The sequence below is a fragment of the Achroia grisella genome, unplaced genomic scaffold, assembly GCF_030625045.1.
Source record: "Achroia grisella isolate CSIRO2021 unplaced genomic scaffold, CSIRO_AGI_Agris_v1 utg640, whole genome shotgun sequence".
Taxonomy (NCBI): Eukaryota; Metazoa; Arthropoda; class Insecta; order Lepidoptera; family Pyralidae; genus Achroia; species Achroia grisella.
Genome location: NW_026712977.1, coordinates 5,688,818 through 5,713,903, shown reverse-complemented (window position 1 = coordinate 5,713,903; position 25,086 = coordinate 5,688,818). Strand labels below are relative to the sequence as shown.

Here is a 25,086-nt window from a genome sequence, read left to right as displayed (position 1 = left end):
GTATAACATCATTCATAATAACAATAATGTATTGATATTCATTGTGTGGTACTCTGACATAAATAGTGTCTTGTCCTCCCCCTAGGAGGCTGCAGTTGTGTTAACTCTCGAACCCCTTTCCCCGGCAACAAACCTTCTGAGACCATAAAATTGACAATAATAAAAATTATTTACAGCATGTTACTAGTAGCTTGTCCACCATTATTTTTATAAACTTTGTATTTTTTATATCTGTTTTTTATATGTCACTTTAGACTTGTTACTTCTTTGCTATGAACCCAATGAATTAATTAACTCTGTTTAGTTGAGGAAGATAACTCGGTAAGAATTGCTGTTATTATTATTCACTATATGTTTCGTTACTACAGAATTTTTATGTTACATATATAATGTTTAGTTTGTAATTTTGTTATTGTCATTATTTATGTGTACCTACTTTTAACTCAAACCTTATCGTCGTTCTTGATTTGAGAAAAATACAAATAGGGTGGATACACTACCCCCTCTGAGTTATTTATATATATATATATACATATTTATATATATAATATATACTATTTAAGAGAAATAAAGATAATTGTTATTATTAGTATTATTTATTACACTATAACACTGTAAAAATTAAAATCATCTAATCATACTTTGAGAATAAGAGTGTTTGATTATTCTATAGCACAAATATGCGTATATTCGGATGCATTGACGATGCGTAGAGGGCATATAAAAATACAGCAAATACTCTGTTTTCCAACAAAACAAAAGGTTAGTAACCAGTGTGAACTATTTGTGTCACAATTACATAACAAAAGAACCACAACTCACCGCCAGTAACCGCAAGTGTTATGTCTAAAACCACTACCAGCTTACCGTAATAGCAGGTAATAGTCGTACTTCACGCATGCTTACTTAAACTCATGGAAAAATATTACTATATAGCCGTAATCCATGTCCAATTGTTTACAAACAGTGAATTGTTTACAAAAAGAAGTATTCGCTACACGAATTATACTTGCTAGCGATAAAAAAGTAAATAACTTTTTAATAATCTTTAGTTTTCATTTATAACAGGAATTAATTCTATTACCATTTTAATTGGGTAGTTAATTTCTCTTATTTTGTCATAATTAACTACTAAAAGTAGGCGTTAAAGATTAATTATGTTAATATAATTTTGTGTTAAGGAGATCAACCTTTAAATATTTTTTGTTATATCTAGATTGTCTACGTAATTAGATTAATCATTATCCTTCGTTAACTAACTGATAAACTCGTTCCCAAACACGCGATCTGCTTACGATGCGAACAAAAATAATAATTGCCTTGTCATTCGGGGCCGAATTCCATGCTTATATTGTATTACTTGTAAATACTTCAACAAATGTTAATAGCTACCGACAACTATATAACATAAGTTATATTAGTGACCATCCTAACCGCTAAACCATCTTGTTCAACTTGTCGTCAATAATTCACATTACAATACCAAAATAACTAGTCAGAATTTGATTTTAAATCTAATTACTTTCAGTGGTAGGTTTGCGCGTGGTTACCGCTTTTGTAGACCTCCAGAATGGTAGCGCATGGTATCAAGAGCGTCGTATGATAACGGGATACGGTGGTGTGCCGTTCATGTGTATAGGTGATGGTGACCACTCACAATCAGGCCCTGAATTTATTTTTCATTTACATAAAAATACATCACGCGGGTTTCTCTAAAAATACATGAATTAAGAAGATTTTAACATGTTGAAAATCCGTAATTGCTAATCCTTTCTTAATCTAAAAATAAATGTGCTCAAATAAAGACTGTATACAACCTTAAATAAAGATCTTACACAATCTTCATATTCGTGAAGCAAAGGTTAATTATCTGCCATAGCACAGGGAGATCACCTCAATACGTAAGGGCATCGAACCCAAGACATTTGAGAAGAAAGCGCGTTATGCAACATTATGAACATTTGTTATAAGACCATACAGTATGAATAATGATGGAGGTAATGTTAAATTACTCGTTTAATATGTATGCGACCTGGGCGACCATGCGTATTTTTATTTTATGTAGTATGACATTTACTAAATGTATACATTCTATCTACCGGATTACTTTTATAACTTACTATCTGACCCGCGTAATTTCGCCTGCGTCACATTACCATTGTTATTGCTACATTTTTCATTGCAGCTCCACTTCTATTCGTCGAAGCTCGATGATATATTTATACATTAAAATAAGTTATCAAAATTCTAATCTGCTTTGAAATTAGAGATTGTTTGATGGTATAAAAAACAGAGCACACGGTTCTTTTCTAAAAAATATATTCCCATAGGAAGGAAAATATTTATGTACTGTTAAATTAAATTGATAAAATTAATCGGTATTAGATGCCCTTTATGAACTGGATGCTAATTTAGTGCAATGTTATTTATGGATTTCAAATTTAATTATTCTTTTTTTAGGATATGAGAGTATGTTTGGAACCTTCCTGCTCTGTGCTGTGGTTTACGCTGGCTGGACACTAGTGGAGATCTAGGATGAGGATGAAGGCCTTTGTGAAAACTGTGTTTGATTATTATGTTCGACATCCCAACTGTAATTTCGGTGGGATGTAAATAACTAATCATCATACTTAACTATATGATCAATACGTTATTACAATTATGCAAGTCTTGTATCCATACTTGAATATTTCGTCAGATCATTTGCGTTTTATGCAATTGAATCCGCGACTGATCATAAAACCTACGGTGCATTACATAGGTGCCACCCAGACGCAAATAGTTGTGTGCCAACAACCTATAAGATGTCATTAGTCGATTTTGAAAACAAGATTTTGTATTATATAAAATACTAGTTTCAGCCCGCTGCTTAGTCGGCATTACATAATATTGATTGACTGGGATGAAACATAACTTTTGCCCTTCTCAGTCCCATACGTACATATGTCAAAGTTCATGACGGGTGGTTGAGCTGTTAAAGGTAACACAAACAAATTCATTTGATTTCAACCTATAGAATCCTGGGAGATACTACTTTTCTATATTTTGTATTACTGTCAACAAACTTTGTAAAATCTTCGTGAGTACCTTATCCTTACCTGTTTCACCCAAGCAGATGCTTGTGTTTTGGCACAGATAAGATAGTTTCGGTAAACAGTGAAATTATTGTATAAGAGACACAACATGTGTTCCGGAAAAGCAACGCTTGAATCAATCGCTGGCTTAACAAGATAGCGTGATGCCCGTAATGATGTTCACGTATATAAACGACGGTGATCGCTTACCAGGACTTGTTGATGTTGTTATTTTTTGCCCCAGTAATAGTCGCCTTTGTCCGTGATTTTTTTTTATTTATCAAACCTAATGAACAAGTTCAACAGAAAAAAATATAATGAATAAGAACCAATTACTAATACACGCTATAAAGACATAGGTCGCGCGGTTTTTCATAGATATTAGCGGTCAGTTCCTTTTTAAATTATTACAATCGGCTAATTTATCTGAGTTTGTCCTAATCCTTTTACACAAGTCTGATATGAAAAAATGAAACCTGAATAAATTCTCTTTGTTATTAACTTTTTTCACCTAAAAAGATTGGAATTTGGGAAATACCAATAATAGACTTAAGTAAACTAAGACAACGTGCACATCACAAAGTGGAAAGATATCTACCACTACTTTATACTATGCCTGCGGTTTCACTTGCGTGAAGGAGTACCAAACATCCAACTATCCATATCATAAGCTTCTGCATTTGTCTTTACTTATTCTGTACAGTAAAATCATAAAATCGTTACGATGCGAAAACTTCCTGTATGTCTGTTATTGTTTCAAATAAAGTCAACAAAACTAATTTTCACACAATGTATTGTTGTCAAGATAGAGGTTAAAGAAATTTTTGAAAAATACTCCCCTAGAGGATTAACTAATATTACCTATATGTTAATTATCTTATTAATATATTAATAGTTGGCGTTGCATAAGTACTTGACTTATTTTTGTTCTTCAATGGAGTTTACAAATGTAATCTCCCACGAAGCAGATTATTAATAACGTAGTAGATTGAGTCGTATAAATATTTAGTTTATTGATATTGTTTGATTGTCAACAAAACATGTCGTCTACAAAATAATGTAATAATGTAAATGCATACAAAGTCGCGGGCACAACTAGTTATACAATATATCTGATTGCAGACCAAGAAGTTAACTCTTTATGTTATTACCCGCGCATCTTTGTAACCCGGGAAGCGCAAGCCGGTCAAGTTATCCATCACACCACTATCATCTGCGCATCGACTTCCTACTTCTACATTCCCACAATTATGTTATTTCTGTCATAGATTAAGTACAGAACAAAACGGACACATTACCATAGGATTAAGACTTCACATGTCAGTTTTGATTAGTATCATTCAATCATTCGTATTTCGGATTTGGTTCCAAATCCAAAATCTGCAATAGATATCAAATATGCAATTCTGTGTGTTTGTAACAATAAATTGATTGTGCATCCAAATTTATTTAAACTTTGATTCAAATATATACTGTAAAAATAAATAACCATGTCAAATCAAATCAAAATATCTTTATTCATGTAGATCCAATATAGATTCTTGTAACTGTTGGCGTTGTGATAATTTTCTATTGATACATTATAGAGTAGACATTTAGAGCACATTCAAATAATACTCCAAGCAACACACGCAATACACAGAAACAATTTGAGTGCCTAGTTTGGCGCATCTGTCTGTTTGTGTCTCGTCTAGTCTAAGTGCGGTCCATGAGAACAGTACGTACTTGAACTTACATTGGGATTGTCACACAATGCTGAGAATAGAATCGTCTTTAGAGATCTGCAGAAAGCGTCAGTAATTGGAGTTATTCGAATTATTCCTGGACAATGGCGGCACAAGAAGTCATCACTTTGTAATGTATTTTAGCCAATTACGCCATTGTGTAATGCTTATCATTTTTTTGTATCTGATTATTGACTAGATTATGAAAATATGGGTATACAATACAAATATTTTGTTCCTGGACATACAGAATACAATGTCGATTATCATTAACATTATTTAAAACGTTTTGACGTTTACTTTTTCCTGGTTCATGGTTTTACAATGTGATGAAAACAAAAGTTTTGTTCAGAAATATATATATATTTACTTCTAAACTTACTCACACTCAGTCACTTCTAATTCATATAATCAAATACATGTAAATACAGACTTTGTACTTGTATAAATCGGATTACGAGCGTGTAGGGAGATGAAAAGCGTAAGAGCAGAGTTTCTTGTCAGTTCTTCTCATACATAAATACAGATATTGTGATTTGATTTGATATTTTCAATATGTTAATGAAGAGTGGTAAACCCCAAATTGTGTATGCTGCATAATGTTGAAAAATATATAAGCAAATTATGTTTTCACCATAAAAGTGTCAAAGATCATGTATGTACATATGTGTCCAATTAAGAATATTACTTAAAGCAATATCGTTATCCGGGCAAGTGCTAGTGTCGTTATCGCAATCGAACCGGTTACAATAACCGGTATATCGCGCCTCGATGCGGTAATAGGCCTGCCATTATTGACTGATTTGGGAGCATCGGGGGTACGCTGGGGCTGCGTGGGTGTGAAGACAATGAAGAAGATCTACACTAATAAAATAATATTAATATTTTCTTAATTTTGTCTATTCACGTACATTCTAACTACTCTACATCAAATATAAATATTTATATTATACCATCGGTCATCGTCATTGGAAAAGTCTATTCCTTTGTTTTAATAAAAATAGTCTCTTCGACACATAAACTAACTCCATGTCCTACTTCATTCAGATCGCTATTTATTCATGGAAAGTATATATAAACTGTCGGACACATTTCAATATTTACAAAATGAATATAGAAGTATGGAATCTGTTTTTTTATAGATTACATTAGCAGTGGCCTGTAAAATAAAAAGAATCTAGTATTGTGGCATTTTAGGATACCTACTCGACGGCTGATATTATTTGGCTACCGAATTATTATTTTTTTCTAAAACGCTCGCAACACACATTGCATAGGCCTACTACTCTTTTATTTCACCGTTTAAACTGGAAAACGGCTTACAAAACAAACTTCTGGTAGGCGGGAAAAACAAGGTGAGGGATACCCACGTAGACGACTGAGTACAGTCTGTCGATTTTTATTTACTAACTGGTTCTCGCAAGTTCACAGGTACACATGTTTTGTTATCTGTTACAATATTTACAAGTAGCCAATGTGAAGCTATCAATTTAAGGTAAGTTTTTACGAGAAATTCCAATGAAAACGTCATTGGAGTTTCTCGTAAAAACATACCTTAAATTTCCACAACATCTTTTCAAATGGAGAATTTAGATTCATGATTAGTTTTTAACATCTCAGTATCCGTATTTAATATTGAGGAGAAAACTTATACATTCTCACTTAAATTCACGATAGAATATTAAAATATAACACTCATATAATATAAATATAAAACACAATAATGGCTATAAAAGAAGATCGTAAATAAATAACTCTTGACAATTCACACAGCGCCATCTAGTACCTGGAGTAATTTCTATTAGTTGCATTAGACCACTAATAGAAATTGATATAGGGAACTAATAAAATAATAATTGTAATAATTACTATTAAGTAATACTTAAAAACTCTTATGCAAATACACGCATAGTGTATACTAATAAAGAAATCCTAGCTAATACGAACAGTGTATCTATATACACATATCGTGAGATAATCGGATCCGCGAACATCGAAAATGAGGCGATATGATAAATTGTTAGACTACTTAAGCCGTTAAATCAAATTTAGATTATGTATGTTCAAGCTAAATCACAAAATAACAAAAGTCAGATACTATTTAAAAAAATAAAACAGCATCGGGGATTTCTAATGACACTTACACTGCTGGTGTTTTAACACCCCCTGGTGTTTTAAGCATTTAATAGTTTAATTTCATCGCTTAGTATTACCATGTTTGATATATACACATATAAGCGAGCAACAAACACCTACCATCACTTCAAGCATTTACCATCTTCTTGATTATACAAAAAAGTTATGAAACTTAACCTTCTCTACTAATTTGCTCTTTTTATGGGTAATGCGATGGTTGTGATACAAAATAATACCCTATATATCTCTATATAGCTTACAAATTGACTAATTATTATTACCACATGTTTATATCTGACCCACAACACGTACGGTGTACGTATGTACGTACGTACACGTCCACTGGTGTTTTCTTCGTTTCCCTCATCAAGGTCCCCATCAGCTGTGATGAAATGGTCAGGCAATGGCGTTTACGTCACCAACGCAATGGAATTCCACGAGCTACTACATACTGGCTATTGGCCGCAATCTCATCCGCGTATTTGTAGCGTATAATTTCCAAGTGATAAAAATCGGATCATGTCTTCATAAAAACTCATGAGGATGATTGAACCTTTAAGACATTAAAAGATAAACAAACAATATATATTATCATTCAATCCATATCTGTAACGAGTATAGTTGTTACTGTTTAAGGTCGACTTTATTACCTTTCCCTTCTGATTATATATTTTTTTAATTAATTATGTAAATTTTGGGAAACACACTGAGAGACCAATTAAAATTTCCGTTACTAACACAGAATCTACATATTTGCATTACTTATAATATAATACTTTGTATTCTTAGATATGTTCATCTCAATTTATATAATACTTTTCCTTGTTATAGATACCTCAATAAAATATAATTTTAAGCGAAACTATTGACATATTTACTATTATATATATGGGGTACTGTTTTTTTATGGGTGACAACCCTCTAACCTTCAATCGATAAATAGTTGCGGAATAACGTGAGGAACAAGACTAGACTACTAAAAGTGTTACATATAAGTATGTCTATATTTGAAGGTCAATTTCTATATCGTGCACAGATAGTAGTACTATACATATTAAAAAATATAACTGAACACCGTATATACATGAAAGATACATAATCATGATCGTATACAATTTGTTTCAAACCACCAACGAATAGTTCTTTGTCTACTTCAGGACTAAAAGTAACCATATATTGAGGGTGATGCATCTGTAGTCGAGTTCTAATGCAAGTTTGAATACTTCTGTGGGTTCTCAATAATAAGCTGTCCATCTTTATTAAGGATGACTACTGTCCCTAGAGAATGTTGTAATAGCGCTGTCATGGCTGACAAAAGAAAATGTTATATATAAATTTACCTGAAATATTTAATTAATAATTAAAAAGAACAATCACCTTCCCTCCTCACTTCCCAATATTATGTATTAAGTAGTACTATTTTTAGTTCAACATAAAGCCGTGGAATTTTAGGCTCTACTATTATGGCATAACCAACATCGTCTATTGATGATGCCATAAAAGTGGACGGCCGATCAACAAACGATAATTTTATTATGTGTTGAGTGCCATGGAAGGCGAAGATGAGATATGCCATTCTATAATTTGTTATTAAAAAATAGGTGATGCTACAATGCATCCATTTAGGCACATAATTTGAAGATAAATTTAATTAATTTGATATATTTAATTATTCTATAAAATCGACGATTATTCTTTTATATTTGTACTTGATTATGTTAGGGCATACTAATGTGTTAATTCCGTGTAATATATGGGACATCTTTAATAATTATATATCGAAGGTTCAAAATAATATAAAATTATTTTTTATACTATTTTGAACCTTCACCTATCACGGTTTTTATACAGGTTTATGTAAAGTCACCGACTAATATCACTCAGGTATATCAACTATGCTCATCAAATACCATATCCATGTCAGCAAACAAATTATTCATTGTAATACAAACGCTTCTATTGAATTCCATATTTAAATATTCAATTACATAACTTCACCAAACTGAGAAATAATGCTTTAATAAATCTAAGAATCGAGCGCTGAAACGGTCAATGTATGTAGAAATCGATGTTTATGTCACATACAAAGTGATTAATACGCCATTATTCACATTGCCTACAACAAAATATTTCATATATATTAAATATATATGAAAGTGCAATAAGAAATTGATCCATACAATTTCAAAAATATCCTTAAAGGAAACAAAATGTTCAGGAAACTTAAACAATAAATTAGTTTTATCGAATAATTCGCCTCTAATAATGTCAAATTACCACTTAATAAGTTTTAATATACATTTCAGTTACAATTAATATTTTTTATATTGATACAGAACTTGGTTGTTTTCTGGAGTACGGAGTTATTTTGTTAAACTATCGAAGACCCAGGATGTTTAACATCAAATGTAAAGTAATAATGTAATGTAATTAGGAAATTTCTCAAAAGCCTTTTAGCAATGTTTATGATACTTAATATTGCCACTAATAATATTTGAATAATTATTAAAAGTTTCCTGACCTGCCGCAATGCCGCATAATTTGTCACTATTTATAGTGCCTGGTCATTATAAATATTGCCATCTTCAATCAATTTAACATATACATGCTTCGATACAAATGGGTACTATTCTTATTCATATCGATGAGAGTAGAGAAAATGAGTGTCTTAACATCGGTTATGTAACGTGTAAAGTTTTATCAGTTGTTTATCTATAGATTCGGTTGTCGATTATGATGGATGGTAAATACGTACGCATCATTGAATATAAGGTCACGATTGACATTTATTTACACAACGAGGACGTCATTCAACCATACGCCTTAACTGGAGAAAAATGATGTTGCATCGTAAAAACGCTTGAATTCAGGACGGATCGGCTTCTTTATTTTTTAAATGGGTGTTAACGGAACTATTTTGCACTTATTATTTGAATTATTTTGCACTATTGCATGATGATGGGGTGAACATGGAGTGTAGCAGCCTCTCGTAGCGAAATCACCAGGAATTGACCATAATAGCTTCCAGGGGAAACCCTGGGAAGTTAGACCTAACATGGTACATTGTTAGCAAGGGGGCCATTAGTGCTCATTACTTATTATACCCCTCGCTGCTTCCTTGCTTTCATAGACAGGATTAGCTTTTCTCGCAGTTTCACTCGCATGAAAATTATAGCTTATGTGTTATTCCGACACTGTGTCAGATTTTTATTGTAAAGTTTGATCAAAATCTGTTCAGTAGTTGAAGCATGAAAGAGTAAGAAACATCCATCAATCGATCTATCCATCCATACTCACAAAGTTTCGAGTTTATAATATTAGTAAGATACGTGTAAGTTGAATATTATATTAACAATCCTATTCCCTATATACACATAATAATGACGTTATATATAATAGTCGCCGAATAACGCCAAGTTATAACTCCACTGTTATCTATATTAACTATTACTTCTTAATGTTTTATTTTTATTATTTCACATTGAACATTTTCCAATACGATAACCCGCGTTAAACACTTGACAATTTGATTGTAGTTATCAATATATTGTATCATAATTGTGACTGCTCAAACGCATTCATATCTCAGTTTGCACCGAATACACAATGCCGTGTCTTAAGATTTTAACGAATCTACCAAAAAGCAAGATTCCGGCAGATTTTGTCGACAAAATCCTACCATTATTGTCAAGAGTCGTGAAAAAGCCTGTCGATGTGAGTAATTTTAATAACAATTCTTTATATTTACTAATTGCGTATTATTAATTGCGTACTATTACATAAACTAAAATGGTTATAAATACGTAACATTCTATGTATATAGTGTAAGTATTTACCTTAAAAAGTGTTTATGTTAGTCAGTATGAATACATGGGGCTGAAAAAATAAATAAAAATAATTTAATTAAAACGTAAACATAATATTATAAATTGAAGTAATATAAGAAGAATAAAGGCCCAATGGTCGTCGTTGGATAGGCTACAAAAAAGACTATCAGTGTTTATACAATCTTATGACAATATGGAAGTGAAGAAATAGAGGATGTTTTTCTGACTATGATGAAGCGAAAAGGAGTATTTTGAATATATAAATATTTTGAATTTGAAAAATGAAGAAGTGTTTGATTCGGCCGCTTGTAATAAATTTCTTAGTTTAAAAACTACTAAATACTATTTGAAAAATAAATTACTATAAATAATAATAATAATTTTGTACATAAATAATAAAACATTTGCAGAAATTCCTATGCATCATATCAGGAGACTGTCAGGTATCGTTCGGGGGCGAGTCTACATCTCCCGGTGCAGTGGCCACCTTGGAATCAATCGGGCATCTTGGACCAATAGAAAACAAAGTCATCATAAAGGAGGTGTCGGAATTTATTGAAAAGGAGTTGGGAATTTCACCCAATAGGTACGTTAGTTTTCTTTATAAACGCTCAGAGCTATCAAATTTTTTTTTATGTGACTTCAGCTCACCTGATGATATTTTTTCCTTACATCATATATAATAATACCACATCAGAGACACGTCATTATTTAGCGATTCCTGGCATAAATACGTGACCATTGCAGAGAACAAAGAGGTTATACCTCTGTTATTTAACTGCAATATCTCTCCTTCCATCATTCACAAGTTCTAGAATGCTTGGAGTATCCACACAACGTACACAAATCCACGATGAAATCGCTTCGTGAAGCCTGTGAAAAAACCAAGAGGCTTCTCTTTCTGGTGGAGCTTAGCTGTCTACTCTAGGCTCTACACGCATAACGGGCTGAACCAAAGGTTAAATGCGGAAATAAAGTCCAACGTACAATATATATACATATACAAAATTTACTTCTGGTAAAATTAAATCTAATGAATTATATACATAAATTTTATCTTACCAAAATTAGAATATATGTGAGTAAGTTCACATTATTTTATTATTATTGTTATTAACTATAAAAGTATGTAATTTAAAATTTCTGTTTTCTTTTCCAGATTTTTCTTATCCTTTTATGATATAAAAGGTTACAATATTGGCAAAGGTGGCGTTACTATAGAATAATATATATATTTATGAATCGATATTATTTATTACACTCTAACAAGAATATACTCTTATAATTTATTTTTCACTTATTAGTAAAAACAAAAGAAGTCAAATTTACTTTGAAACTATCGGGAATTTTAGAAAACTTTATATAGTCCAGAAAGCCAGTTTAACCATCATAATCTCTAGATATAGAGATTACCTCAAAAATTAGAGTTATGTCTCTAGAAGCAAAACCTATTTTATAATAAATATTAACACATGTAATTTTTCTCAATTTCAATGTTTTATTTTGCACTTTATATATGCCTACGTGATCTGTAGTATATATAAAATTTAGACTTAAATAAATTGTTAAAGATCCAAATAAATTGTTTACATATTAAAATATGTAATCAATTTATCAATGTTGTGAAAGAAATTTGACTGAAACTCAGAATTTCAGCGAAGTTATGTGCAATATAATATTTTATCTATCAACTTAATTACATTTTTCATACTGTAAACCTATTTAGGGATGTTGTCTTTTCACTACCACACTTTCTTCATCTGTGGTTTCCGCTATATATTTCCAAATACCTTTGCTTATTCTATTTTCATCTATTGCACTATCTTCTTCATCCCAAGTAGTAGGATTAGCTTGCCACGTGTCTTCTGCTTTACAGTTAACCTCTAATACACTATTATCGTTTTCTTCAGCATCTTCTTTCATATTATCTGACAAAGTTACTGCATCTTTTTTTAAATGTTCATCGAATATTGATTCTACGTCGTCTTCTGAATGTGAGTCTTCTATAGACATATCCTTTTTTTTATTTTCTCTATTTTCTAATTTTCTTGTAACTTTTTCAGCTCGTCCTTTCCATCTGATTAAGTTCTTCATAGCCATTAAGTACATTGGTTTCGTATTCGGTAATATTTTATACAGAATTGTGTAACATGGAATACAAATTTGGCTTAGAAAACCAACCTGAAAATATAAAAAATCATGTTATCGGCGTAAACAGAAATAATCCTTAATTTCTATCTAAAACTAAGCGAGTGAATGTAGACTGTGTGTATTATATGTTTTTCACATTTATCTTGTAACAATGGGGCAATTTCACTGGCGACTTTATACTTTTACATTTGGTAATTATATATATATATATAAATATTTATATATATATATAATTACCAATTGAAAAAAAAAGTCGTTCGTTTTTTCAATTGGTAATTATGAAGAGAATAAGAGAAGACCTTAAATAAAATAAAGGAATTGAATAAATATATTATTTAAAAAAATATTCTTAAATAAGTATAGTATTAGATGTCGAGACGCGAAAACGAGCTTCGCATATCGGAAAAGTAATAGTTTTTAAATTTACCTGACTTGCTGGCTGCTCTTCAGGTTTGTTCCTATCCATCATTGCAATGGGTACTCTTCCTGCTGCTAACTCCTTGTCACCTTGGTCATAGAACTCCTCAAAAATAACCTTTACAGTCTTGATTTGAACTTCCCAAGGTTTAGCTGATGCTGATAAATCTGATGCTGTCATCGATATAGCCAAGGCTAGATCTCTGGAATTAAAAGTATTTGAAATTTAACTATTACGACAAGGTACCTCTACCTCATGCGGAGACAGCTGCCGAAATAATAATGCATAATAGAAACCTTTTAATTATAATTCTCTTCCACACAATCTTTGTAAAGAAATACGACTTTAAAAATAAATAAATGGATTTAAGTAAAATATAACTAAAAACCAAAATGTATTTATCATATCTAATCAGGTGAATAAGCTCTAAAAGAACTTGTAATATAATAAAATTGATAATTTAGACCAAAGTTATTGAATCTGTCTATTACTTCTATCAAGAATTTCACATAATTCGCTAACATTAGCTTAGATTCTGTTTTAAAGTATTTCCTAATCATAACTCTAAAATGGAAATATGTAAAAACACGCGTTCTCATAATTCGCTGCAGCAAAACATCCGCACACTATTTTCGTGTCTATTATTCCAACAGGCGTTTTGTAATTTATATTATCGCTTAGCAAAACAAATGCTGCCTTTAACTTATACGGAAATTATAATTTTCAGTTACGTTACAGTAACAAAGTAAGTTTTAAATGAAGTCTTAGTGATATACTTAAATGGTTGGTCAATTAAAGCCAAAATATTAAGATAGGTATAAGAAATATCTGATAGCTAAAAGGACAATATTACCGATGACTTGGTATGTTCCAATTGAAATGAACACTGGCATTTTCTTTGTAGAGCTCCTTCATTTTCTCTAGATTTGGAAAAAAAGCTGCAAGATCAGTGGCCAATATCGCTTGTCGTATATAGCTCAAGATTTCTTTGTACTCCTCACTCGAGATATGAGAGAATATGTTATGTCCTTCCTATATGAACAAACCTTCAATTAAGCCATGTTCAATTTTGAGAATTAATTTAGACTTTTTACATTTTTTTATATATACTGCCATAGTTCTAAATTAGTTGTTTTCGTACAGTTTATATTAATAAAATAGTTACCTGCTGAAGAATGTTAACGGTAATATTAAAATGATGATGTTCCAGAGTAGATGTTGAGTATACAGCGGCCAAGGGTGAAGCGATTTCACTCATATATTTATTTGTGTACCCACGATGGTCCAGATCATGGCAGAGACATGCGACGAATAATGCTAATCTCTGTAGTAAAAAAATATAGTGATATTTTTAATGCCCAAGCAACGACATATAATGATCTGACAGATCACTTAATGAAAAATCTACGGAAATAGATAGAAAAAAGACCGCAGCATATTCAGATAACTTTATACATAACTGCTACTTTGCTGAGAATAAGTATGCAAGCCACTTACCATTTTATAATCAAAACGCTTCCTAATATCATTCTTCAAAATGACATACACAGAATGTGCTACAGCCCAACCATGATCGAAATTATGGTAGGGCACTGTCCTATAGTTCTTTTTCACAGTTAGGACAAACCTTGTAACGGTTACAATATCAAACTTGGATATGTTGAAAAGATCATTGAACATAGTAATAACAGATTTACACTTTTCAAATTCATTGAATTTGTAGGGATCTAAAGAAAAATCATTTAATTTTGTGTGGTGATGATCTTTGTCGCCAAGCATTGCCTGGACTTCATTTTCCCTGCACGTATTATGGTAACTCAGGACTTCTAATGCAACTCTGTACTTTTGTTCTTTCCTCATGATTCTATCATAAAGACGAGCATGGTGAAGTGCCAATCCAAAGAAAGTGGAGAAAATTTCAAAGGCCACTTCGTCGTCATGTCCGAAATTATCATCATTTCTTTTATTCACCATTTGGACGACTCCAATCACTTTACCTTCCACTTTGATTGGCATACAGAGGATACTTATAGTTTTATATCCAGTTGCTTCATCAACTTCTCTGAAAAATATTGTGATTTAATTTTTCCAATCTGATTAGGTCAAATTGTTAATATAGTCAATTTTTACTAACAAAGGATTTCCATAATGTCCATTGTTAACTACATAGCTAAATGTAATCTTTGGTATAAATAAATACCTGTTAAATCTATTGTCTAAATATGCATTAGGAATGTTCATAGTTTCTCCTGACAACGCTACATGGCCCGCTATACCTCTATTGATTGGCATTCTAATTTCCTTCTTCTCCATATCTCTATCCTGACCGGGTTCATATTTCAGATCAAAAACTGTCGAAACTAGTTCAAAGTTTCTATAGTCCACCAAAAACAGAGATGCACGATCAGCGTTTACCAATTTTTGAGCAAACTCTAAAATTCTTTTTATTAGCTGATCCAGTGATACCATCTCTTCAAATATAGCTCTGGAAACGATTATAAATTAAAATTATCTTAAAAATAAGCATATACTTTGGGTATGAATACATTTGGAAATATTTTGGGTATACAACAATAAGCTTATTGTTGTATGCCCAAAATATCGATATTGTATAATAGGACACAATTTATTCCCATATGCTTTGTATTCCTATTAATCCTCATTTGAAGTGGATATTATTGAATAAAATTTTAATTTTGTATTTATTGGCACAATATACTCGGATTGAAAACTCTTACTTATAAACTGAGTAAAAATAAAATATGATAAATTAAAATGAATTAATGTTTGTTATTGTTGTTTCCATCACCAGAGAGTCAGATATTTCAGTTGAAACAAAACCTGATTTTTTCACTATCAAATGTACAAACGCCATAATATATATTAGCACATAGAAACAAGCACAAATTAATATTTCTGACCCGTAACTTTGGCTTACTTATACTTTTACCTCACTACGTCCAATAAGAAATCCGACATGTTCCTCTCCCTCCTCTTCGCCAAGTACAGCCCACAATAGTGCATCGCCAGACTCCCCCACATTAAAAAACAAGTACTGATCTCTTCCTCCAAATCTGTAAATTGTTCCTTCAATCTCCACATTTCTATTAGATATCCTATTTCACCGGTGGATTTCAGAATTGGTTGATACATGACGTGATTAGCATCTTTCTAAAAATAATTTTAAAAAGGCAATACCAAATTATTTTTAAACATGGCATTAAATTACACTCAAGAAATTTCATGGATTGGATCTGAATTATAGATAGATGCATATTCGATTAAAGTTTAAGTCCATCGACAATTTAGGTGTATTTGTTGGATAGACACAGCCGGACTGAGCTTTAGATAGGGATATGTAAAGATAACCTAAGATAGTAGGAAAATGTAAAGACAACCCTATGCTTGGCAGTAGGAAATAAATAAGCTTCAGTGTTTAAAAAATATTGTTCTGTATCAATATTTCTTACCATGTTCTTCAATTTAGACATTCTGAAAAAAGAGTGTGGATCGTCCAGGCATACCATCGGTTTATTCTGGCCTGAGAGACGAGTGACTGTGCCAGTTTTGGCTATCTTCATAATTAAGGATACATCCATAGCTGCCCGTGTCAGACTGTAGTAGGGCCGCTGGCCTGCTTTGAACTGCGTTTATATCACATTTATTTATTTATTATTAAAATTCCTCTGAAGTAATTTTTTGGTAATATGTTAGTATGTTTGTCACTTAATACATCGGCAGTGAAATAGTAAACTGATTTTTATTATACTACTTAAGATAGAAACAGGCTTTTGTCTCATTTTAATTAAGTATGTATATGACTATATAAAGGTTTCCAGAACTATGAGAATTCAAGCGAGTAATAGGAGAAAGCAAAAACCAAACATACGTAGACCCATCCCAAAATTCTAAATCAATAAATCTAGTCTTGATATATAATCTGAAGATATGTATACATAATGATACAAGTTTTACATGTTAGTAACTAGTGAAATATTACATAATCTACTTATAGAATACATAATTAAGCAATCGTAAGTTTAAATGCAAAAATTAAAACTTATTTGAGAAAAACATGCAGATGTAAAAAGAGTCGTCTAAATAACTGCACTTACTTTGGTATGATCAAACACAAAGTACTGTACAGCATCTGAATGGTCGGACGACAGTTTGTAAATACGGTATGCATCAACACAGACAACATTAGCAATATTTCTTGCCAATTCTACCACTAAATCTTGTTCTGTAAGATCGATTTGAAGAATTTGCCGCAGTTCCTGAATTAAAAATACTGAAATGTTTTAAATATCTCAAAGGTTTGAAGGTAATTGATTCGCAATAATTGTAGAAGCAGTTGATATTAGCAGGTAATATTAAATTCAATTAAAATAAGAGAGGAGACAAGATACAACTGAAATAAGTTTAGACTGTGAGATAGTGAAATTGGAATTAATTTAGTTGTTCGTTTTATTTTAACACTATGTATAATTTAAATTATTTATATATCTATCATTACATATATAATATGTTAAAATTATCTTCCACAGACATAATAAGTAACACATAATACCAAATAATTTTCTCTATCTCTCATTTCCAATCTTTTTCATCTACATTTCCCTTAATTAGTTACTTTAAAATATTTAATTACTATAATATAACTTACCGCTATTATTTTCTGCTTCGAGATCGTTAATTTATGCTTGTGCTTAGATTTTGATCTATTTGTTAGTGTGTTAATCTGTAATAAAATATTTAGATATAATTGTTTATATAATTACATTTATCTAATCTAACATCTTAGACACTTTAGAAATTTAAAGAGCTACAAGTAGACCTTTAAATCATTTACACTCAAACCCACGATTATTATTCGATGTATATGTCGGAAGATAACTAAGCAACGACGACCATATCTGCACAACACTTTATTTGTTAACATCAATAATATATAGAATATAATACTTACTACAGACGATTTTAACTTTAGCTGGAGCCAAATTTCTATCTCGTCAACAGGAACACATTCAAGAACGTAATTTTCCAAAAACTGTTTGTTACGATTCAAATAATTTGTAACTGCGGCCTCTTCTTCGTCTAAACAGATAACAAAATAATTTATGAATTTGTTTACCGGTATCTGTACTTGTTCTGATTTGATTAAAATATTAAAAGAAAACTCTTCCGTCAGACAAATTAATCTATAATGAGATATATATCTAAGTCAATCGTAGTAGATTTTTGTAGAATAGTTTAACATCATAAATACGGTAGTATTAAATAAAAACTACGATAGACATTGTTTACTGGAAAACCGTATATCACTAGCAAAAATATTAGTGTATATTACATTATTATATTATATTGTTAGACAAGCAGTCAGTACTTACCTTTGTATGGATCTTTGCGAGCTCCCAAAGAAAGTTTATCCTTATCTAAAATAAGGAATAAAAATGGTATTAGGACATAATCTTAATATGTCTTGAATGCGTATCTTCCTAAAGCGAGTTAAGTTGAGTATTTTGAGCTTCGCAAAAGCAAATATAGGGCTTCATTTTTTTAAATATAGATTGAGATATTTAACTCACAATATGCTGCACCTTTCTTTTCCTGACTTTTGACAGCAGACCAATCCATAAAAGCAGAACTTTTGGCGACACATCCCCGATGATACCGAGACCATAATCTGCTTGAAGAAAGCCTCAGAGAATGATCTATTGGAGAGTGAACACCTGAAGGGCAAAATATTAAAAAATTAGTTCATTAAAATTAATTAATAAACACTGTTAACAAACTATTATTTTAAATCCATATAAAGGGAAGAGTAGATGTTCTGCATCGACATTGTATACTATATGTTCACTATGTTCTGTGTCAGGTCAATCTCCAAAACAAGGCTCCGTCATGGAAATCACCATGTATTTTACTACCATGAGCTAAATGAGTGAGTTAATATTTTTATGGAATTTTAGTTCAATGTTTCATTTACAAAATTGTTTATACTATTTAATACTTAATAAATTTAGTTTCTATATTAGAGTTAACATGCTGTTACCACACGTAATAAAAGACAAATAACGCCCTTTTCATACTGAAAGAGAGCTGTTTTTCGTAGTATCCAATCTAATCTATATGAAATGTACGTTCTAACCTGAAGAATAAGGTGCTGCTTCATTTAGAATTGGTGGCAAGAGTCTCGGGGACCGACATTCTGGCGAGGGAAATCCAGTCGACTGCATGTCACGGGTACTGCGTAAAGACTGTAAATTAAATGTTTCATAAGTAGGTAAAAAATAATATTTATGTATTCAGTGGGCATCTAAGATACGATATAAGAAATACATATATACTTCTTAGATGGCTACGTCCATCCTATAAATCTCTGTATTATCTAACATATAAACAAAACCTTTATCAAATTCAAGTATCCAACTTACACTTAGTATCCAAGGTATGCTTTTGAAAAACAAGGCTGCACTGATTGCACTTTATGTAAACTTTCATTAAAGGATTAATAGAATATTGTAGTACAAAATATTACAAATTACACGTATTAACTAAATGATATTATTATTGTCTCAATAAATATAATAGGAGCGTTCGTGGTGTAATGGTTTTCTACCACGACATACACCCAAATAGTAATAATATCAAATCTGGCCAATACCAAAATAAATGGATGTCAATTTAACTATCTGACTCTCCGGTGAAGAAGACACAGGTAAAAACAACAAACCGCCGTCTCCCGGATTAATATATGAGAAAGGGCAGTAGGTTCGCCCGTGACACGTTAAATTCAAATATTACGAGTAACGTATCTATATGTATAGGTACATAAATATAACGTGGGCATCTCAAGTGTTGCGTACATCACAACCGTCTATATTGACAGCGCCTCTGATTACCCCACTCAGGATAACAGTCTTGATGTTTTCATTGGTCGTATATCTGTATTCTGTTGTCCATAATAAATTATTATTTATTTATTAGATGACCCGTCTTACTTCGTCTGCGCCAAACTTTCGCCGTCTTTGCAACATTTTTTACTGCAGCTCTGCTCCTATTGGTTATAGCGTGATGTTAATAGCCAATACAGGGTGACACAGGAAGTGGTGGGTCACAGAAGTAAAAAGAATAACTAATAAAATGACAAGAGTAATTAATAAATGTAATAAATAATATTGCATTATTTTATTGATAGTTTCTAAGCGATTAAGTTATAACGAAAACTTATAAATTCCTTTTGTCTTATACGACCATCGTAAAACTTGTTGTTAGCCATGCGGTCATTAGGTGAGTACATAATGTAATCGAGCCACTAGTCTATACAAATATTTATTGGCGCTGCCCACTGTCCTTTTAATTCATTAGGTACCCACTTTGTACAGCCATTTTAATCGTCTAAAATCTTTGTTTATGTCAAATAAAGTAATATGGACGTCATTAATTGCAAACTTATCACGCGACGTTTCAATAAGAGTATGTATGTAGTATAGAAAAAGAAAAGACACACAGACAAACAATAACAAAAAGTCATACTGTATGATAAAACCACTATCCCACCGAGTATGTTTATTCTACGTACCTAAATATATAAGTAGGTATTGTGATTTACTAAAATATAATATAGGAGAGCAATATGAAAAATCACACCCGATCGAGATCAGGGGAAAAATATGACAGCCGACTATAATGGTACTAAGGCAATGAAGACAACATATTTTTGTATCCATTAGAATCACTGGCGTTCATTTCATTGCTGTTTCTATATTATATGATACTTATTTAAAGGATTGCTAAATATAGACTTTTGTGAAACAAAATCTTGAATTATCGTACACTACTTTTTTTATAGGATGATAATGGAATGGTGCTTTAGCCTGGCCTAACGTATTCCGCTGGCGAAGCACTATTGGAGTATGTTAAGATAAGTGTGGTCAGATCAATTCACCCATCATGGCAAATTCACCAAGAATTTATCACGATCATTTCCAAGGGAAATCGCGTGGAGGTCTATTTGACATGGTACATTGCTAGCACTGGTATCACTAGTCCACATTACTAACAATCAAATTCCCAAACACTACTACATATATGTATGTATAAACATATATGGTATACTACACTGCAGTACTATATATGTTTGTGTGTAGTATATTTCAAAAATCTATTTATGCTTTAAATCCTTGTATAGTACAGTATGAAGTATTTTTAATTTATAAATACTATTACAATAATATTAAAGTTTTAGTACTTATATTAATATGACAAACATTAAGAAGTTACTATGTATTTAGATGCTTATACCATGAAGAGATGATAATCTCGGAGACTTTTGAAGTACCTAACGTTTTATGAAAGGCAAAAAAATCACACACGCATAAATTTTTTTGTTTACATGGATGAATTGAGTATCTTTTTTTTGTAAATATTGTCTTCGTGCCATAGACAATTGTGTCAATGGTTACTATTACAATTCTCGAAGATATAAACAATACAATAAGCACGCGATGATTACAAATAATTCCATTGACAAATAGGGAACGAACAATAGTACCATTAATTCAAAATTAATAGTCCAAGACCACTTACAATCAATATTATTTAAGAATATTGCGTTGACTATTACTAGGTAACAACAAGGACTCTAGTTTTAAGGAATTCCAATCTACGAGTATGAGTGGTCTCATATCTCACATTCATCCATTCATCCATTGTATCCAATTGTATTAATCCATTGTAATATCTATTGTACTATTTTGCTATTTTTGATGTAATTGTAATGGCCCACCTAATGGTAACTAGTAACTGTCGCCTATATATAAGAATAGCATCAAGGACATCACGTTATCATATCACACCGTGATACCCACCCATGCGGTACAAGAGGAGTACCTACGCAGATGACTTTTTATAATCTACGTATACCTCTGATAATAATCAAGTAACTGTGACAAAGATTATATTTATATTTTTCAGCTTTTGTGAAATGCATAATTTATTACTTCATATCATATACTGGCATCACTTATTTTTAATTCCGTTCATTATTACATGTGAAATAACTGTGTAAAAAATTATGTAACATTAAATATTGACCTATCATTTACCAGTAAGTTAATGATTATTGCCATTCGGCAATGTTCTCTTTACAATTTCAGCGACATTATGCCCGGCCAAGTATTTAATATTGCAGCAATCGATCACATTGAATGTCAAAATGCATAATATTTAATTTTACGGGGAACGCTGCCAGTGTCTTCAGAACCTTTTAATAATATATTTTAGTTTTTATATTTTTTTTATTGCTTTTTCAGGTAATATTCCAAATATATTATAACTGTTATTACTCAAATATACATAGTAGTTATTTACACTAGTATAAATGACGATTCTCTGTAATTGTGTAATTAAGATATCCTACCTTAATTTTGTCCGGTTCTGACATCACGACACCCGGGTCAACGCGTCCAATACTGCGACACAACGTTTATATTATAACCGTCCGTCAGTCCATCGGTTCGATATCCGACGTACCTGCCGATGTATATGTCGTGACCAGATTGCAGAAATTCATCACAAAGTAATCGACCTTTTGGTGAAATTGTTGCATTTCATGATATACACATGTATATCATGAAATGCAACTGTTATGGGCAATGTCACTTAATGTTCAACTTTCGTTAATCTGATTACCGACTTATGTCCGTACTAGATAATAAGTATTTGTAACAAATGTACTTCTATAGTAATAACTACAATTATTAATTGGTACATTATATATTTTACAGTTATTATGTATCTTTTTTAATTACAATGAACTTTCTTTGGCAAGTTTCGTTCTCATTTTTTTTAATATACAACATAAGAACATTTCGATAAATATTGGCTGCTCTAGATGTCAGATCTCATAAAAATTGACGATATTTGTATGCATTTGTTTGTTTATTTGTTAATATATCAAACCTGACAATGTTTGGTTTATTTAGTGAGGCCATATCATGTTATGTGCTCAAACATGTAAAATGGTGACACATTTTACGAAATGTTTACTTTCGAGAATTAAGATCGAATCTACGATTTAATCACGACATATATCGGTAATTAAAGAAAAAGCACTCATCATTTGTTCTACACAACAGAATAATGTACTCACTACAGTATCTATCTTCACGGTCAGCTCCGTCCAGATAGACAGAAAGAAGCATTTGCCAAAACAATTTCTCCTGTGGCCATACACAGATGTTCCTCTGTATGTACCTAATTATTATTATTTATTTATTTAATTTCGGGTTACTTATAGCTCAAATTATAGACTATCATTATAATTATTAACTGTAAATATTTGTGAGTATTACTACAACGTTTGGTATTGTCAATGTTTCTGCAAAGTTCAAGAGTTTTTACTATTGTCACTAGAGCTGCTAGGTACAGTATACTATATGAACTATGGAAGCCTTTTGAGGACATTGAGTCCTGCTATATGTAATAGTTGCTATAATTAATAGAAGCAGTACAGTGCGTAGGTCTGTTTAAGTTTAATACACAAACTCAAATCACAAAGTAAATTATTGTACAGAATCGCAGGACTTTCTCAGAGTTTTCCTGTAACAGTGGATAATTGTTGACAATAAAGTAATTCAGGTTAGTTTGTATGACTCTGTTGTGAATAATTAAAGGTATAATAGGCCTGTCCGAATTCGACGAATTTTAAAACAACAACAATGAAAGACCCAAAATTCTTGTCAGTACGAAGCGATCATGGCCGTCAATTAACTTTTTATCACATTTCATTATAAGCTTGCGTAGATATATGTATAGTTCATATATGGGCAATACCCACATTCGTATTTCCTTATCTGATATAAAATTCTGTCTCTAGTGGAGTGCCGGTACGGCGCGACAATCTGTTAATTAAAATATTCGAGTATCCACTGGACGAATCGAGATCAAATACATATATATACTAGATACGTAATTGATACCAATCCAAAACGACCTTTTATTGCTTTCGTTTATGGCTATCTTTATGTCTGTTTATTAGTGTATTGTAATGTAACTACAAATACTCACGAATTTCATAGAATAACCCATATTAAAAGGACATAACTGTACCTTTTTTAACTACTATATTGTTTTTCTTTACAGATTCACCACATGAAAAAGGAGGCCATTGCAAAAGATCAGCTAAAACTGCAGAAGGATTTATAGAGCGGCTAGAAACCAATTTCCGCCCCACCGATACAACTTTAATCTAGCACCGCTTGAGGTTCGAACATACATGAAGTCATAGTTTAACTAGTTGGCACAGTGATAGGTTACCTCAATAATTTTGGCATAAGCTAAAAACATGTAGGATTTAAAATAAATGAAAATCAGTTAATATGAAAATAAGATTTTTTTAATACATATATTTTTCCTTTATTGTAATTTGTTCCATTCATGTATTGCTTCCATGTCTATTCTCATATATTGTTCGATAGTTATTTCCTGTTATTATTGGTTCCTAAATAATGAACATGTTAAGTATATGTCGTACCTTTTCTTATGTTCGAACAAATATGTTTAGTTCATAGGCTATAGAAAATATGAATGTAACGTAAATATATATAAAAACAAATTTTTGTAGGTCACTTGTAGTGCTTGTAGACTAGGCAGAAAGTACACTCATATATCTGATATCTTAAACTTTATCCGCTGTCATAAGTTGCTTAATTCTTTCTTCTCTTCCTTTTCCTCACGGAAGAATTGTATGA

The 25,086-nt window shown here is 31.5% G+C and overlaps 2 protein-coding genes across 2 annotated transcripts; one reads left to right on the top strand and one right to left on the bottom strand.

Moving 5' to 3' along the window:
• Positions 1–10,507: 10,507 nt before the first annotated feature.
• Positions 10,508–12,037, top strand: LOC131849329 (macrophage migration inhibitory factor homolog). Its single transcript, XM_059199368.1, has 3 exons — positions 10,508–10,648; positions 11,172–11,347; positions 11,921–12,037. Exons 1-3 carry the CDS (start codon positions 10,541–10,543, stop codon positions 11,985–11,987), a joined length of 351 nt encoding a protein of 116 aa, XP_059055351.1. The 5' UTR covers positions 10,508–10,540; the 3' UTR covers positions 11,988–12,037.
• Positions 12,038–12,432: 395 nt separating this feature from the next.
• LOC131849144 (probable 3',5'-cyclic phosphodiesterase pde-5) lies at positions 12,433–19,569 on the bottom strand. The gene is made up of 14 exons (XM_059199141.1): positions 19,482–19,569; positions 18,919–19,062; positions 18,721–18,765; positions 18,300–18,427; positions 17,997–18,071; positions 17,446–17,607; positions 16,801–16,974; positions 16,281–16,501; positions 15,531–15,815; positions 14,828–15,392; positions 14,496–14,654; positions 14,184–14,362; positions 13,340–13,532; positions 12,433–12,942 (listed from the first exon to the last, which is right to left on the bottom strand). Exons 1-14 carry the CDS (start codon positions 19,567–19,569, stop codon positions 12,484–12,486), a joined length of 2,877 nt encoding a protein of 958 aa, XP_059055124.1. The 3' UTR covers positions 12,433–12,483.
• Positions 19,570–25,086: the final 5,517 nt, after the last annotated feature.

What these genes read in the sequence shown, in the direction of transcription:
- LOC131849329 (XM_059199368.1), top strand. Translation starts at nt 10,541, where the DNA reads ATGCCGTGTCTTAAGATTTTAACGAATCTACCAAAAAGCAAGATTCCG. An exon ending in TCGTGAAAAAGCCTGTCGAT is followed by an intron (nt 10,649 to 11,171) that starts GTGAGTAATTTT and finishes AAACATTTGCAG; the next exon opens with AAATTCCTATGCATCATATC. An exon ending in TTGGGAATTTCACCCAATAG is followed by an intron (nt 11,348 to 11,920) that starts GTACGTTAGTTT and finishes TTTCTTTTCCAG; the next exon opens with ATTTTTCTTATCCTTTTATG.
- LOC131849144 (XM_059199141.1), bottom strand. Translation starts at nt 19,569, where the DNA reads ATGCAGTCGACTGGATTTCCCTCGCCAGAATGTCGGTCCCCGAGACTC. An exon ending in TGGAACATACCAAGTCATCG is followed by an intron (nt 13,533 to 14,183) that starts GTAATATTGTCC and finishes TTTTAATTCCAG; the next exon opens with AGATCTAGCCTTGGCTATAT. An exon ending in AAGAGCAGCCAGCAAGTCAG is followed by an intron (nt 12,943 to 13,339) that starts GTAAATTTAAAA and finishes TTATATTTTCAG; the next exon opens with GTTGGTTTTCTAAGCCAAAT.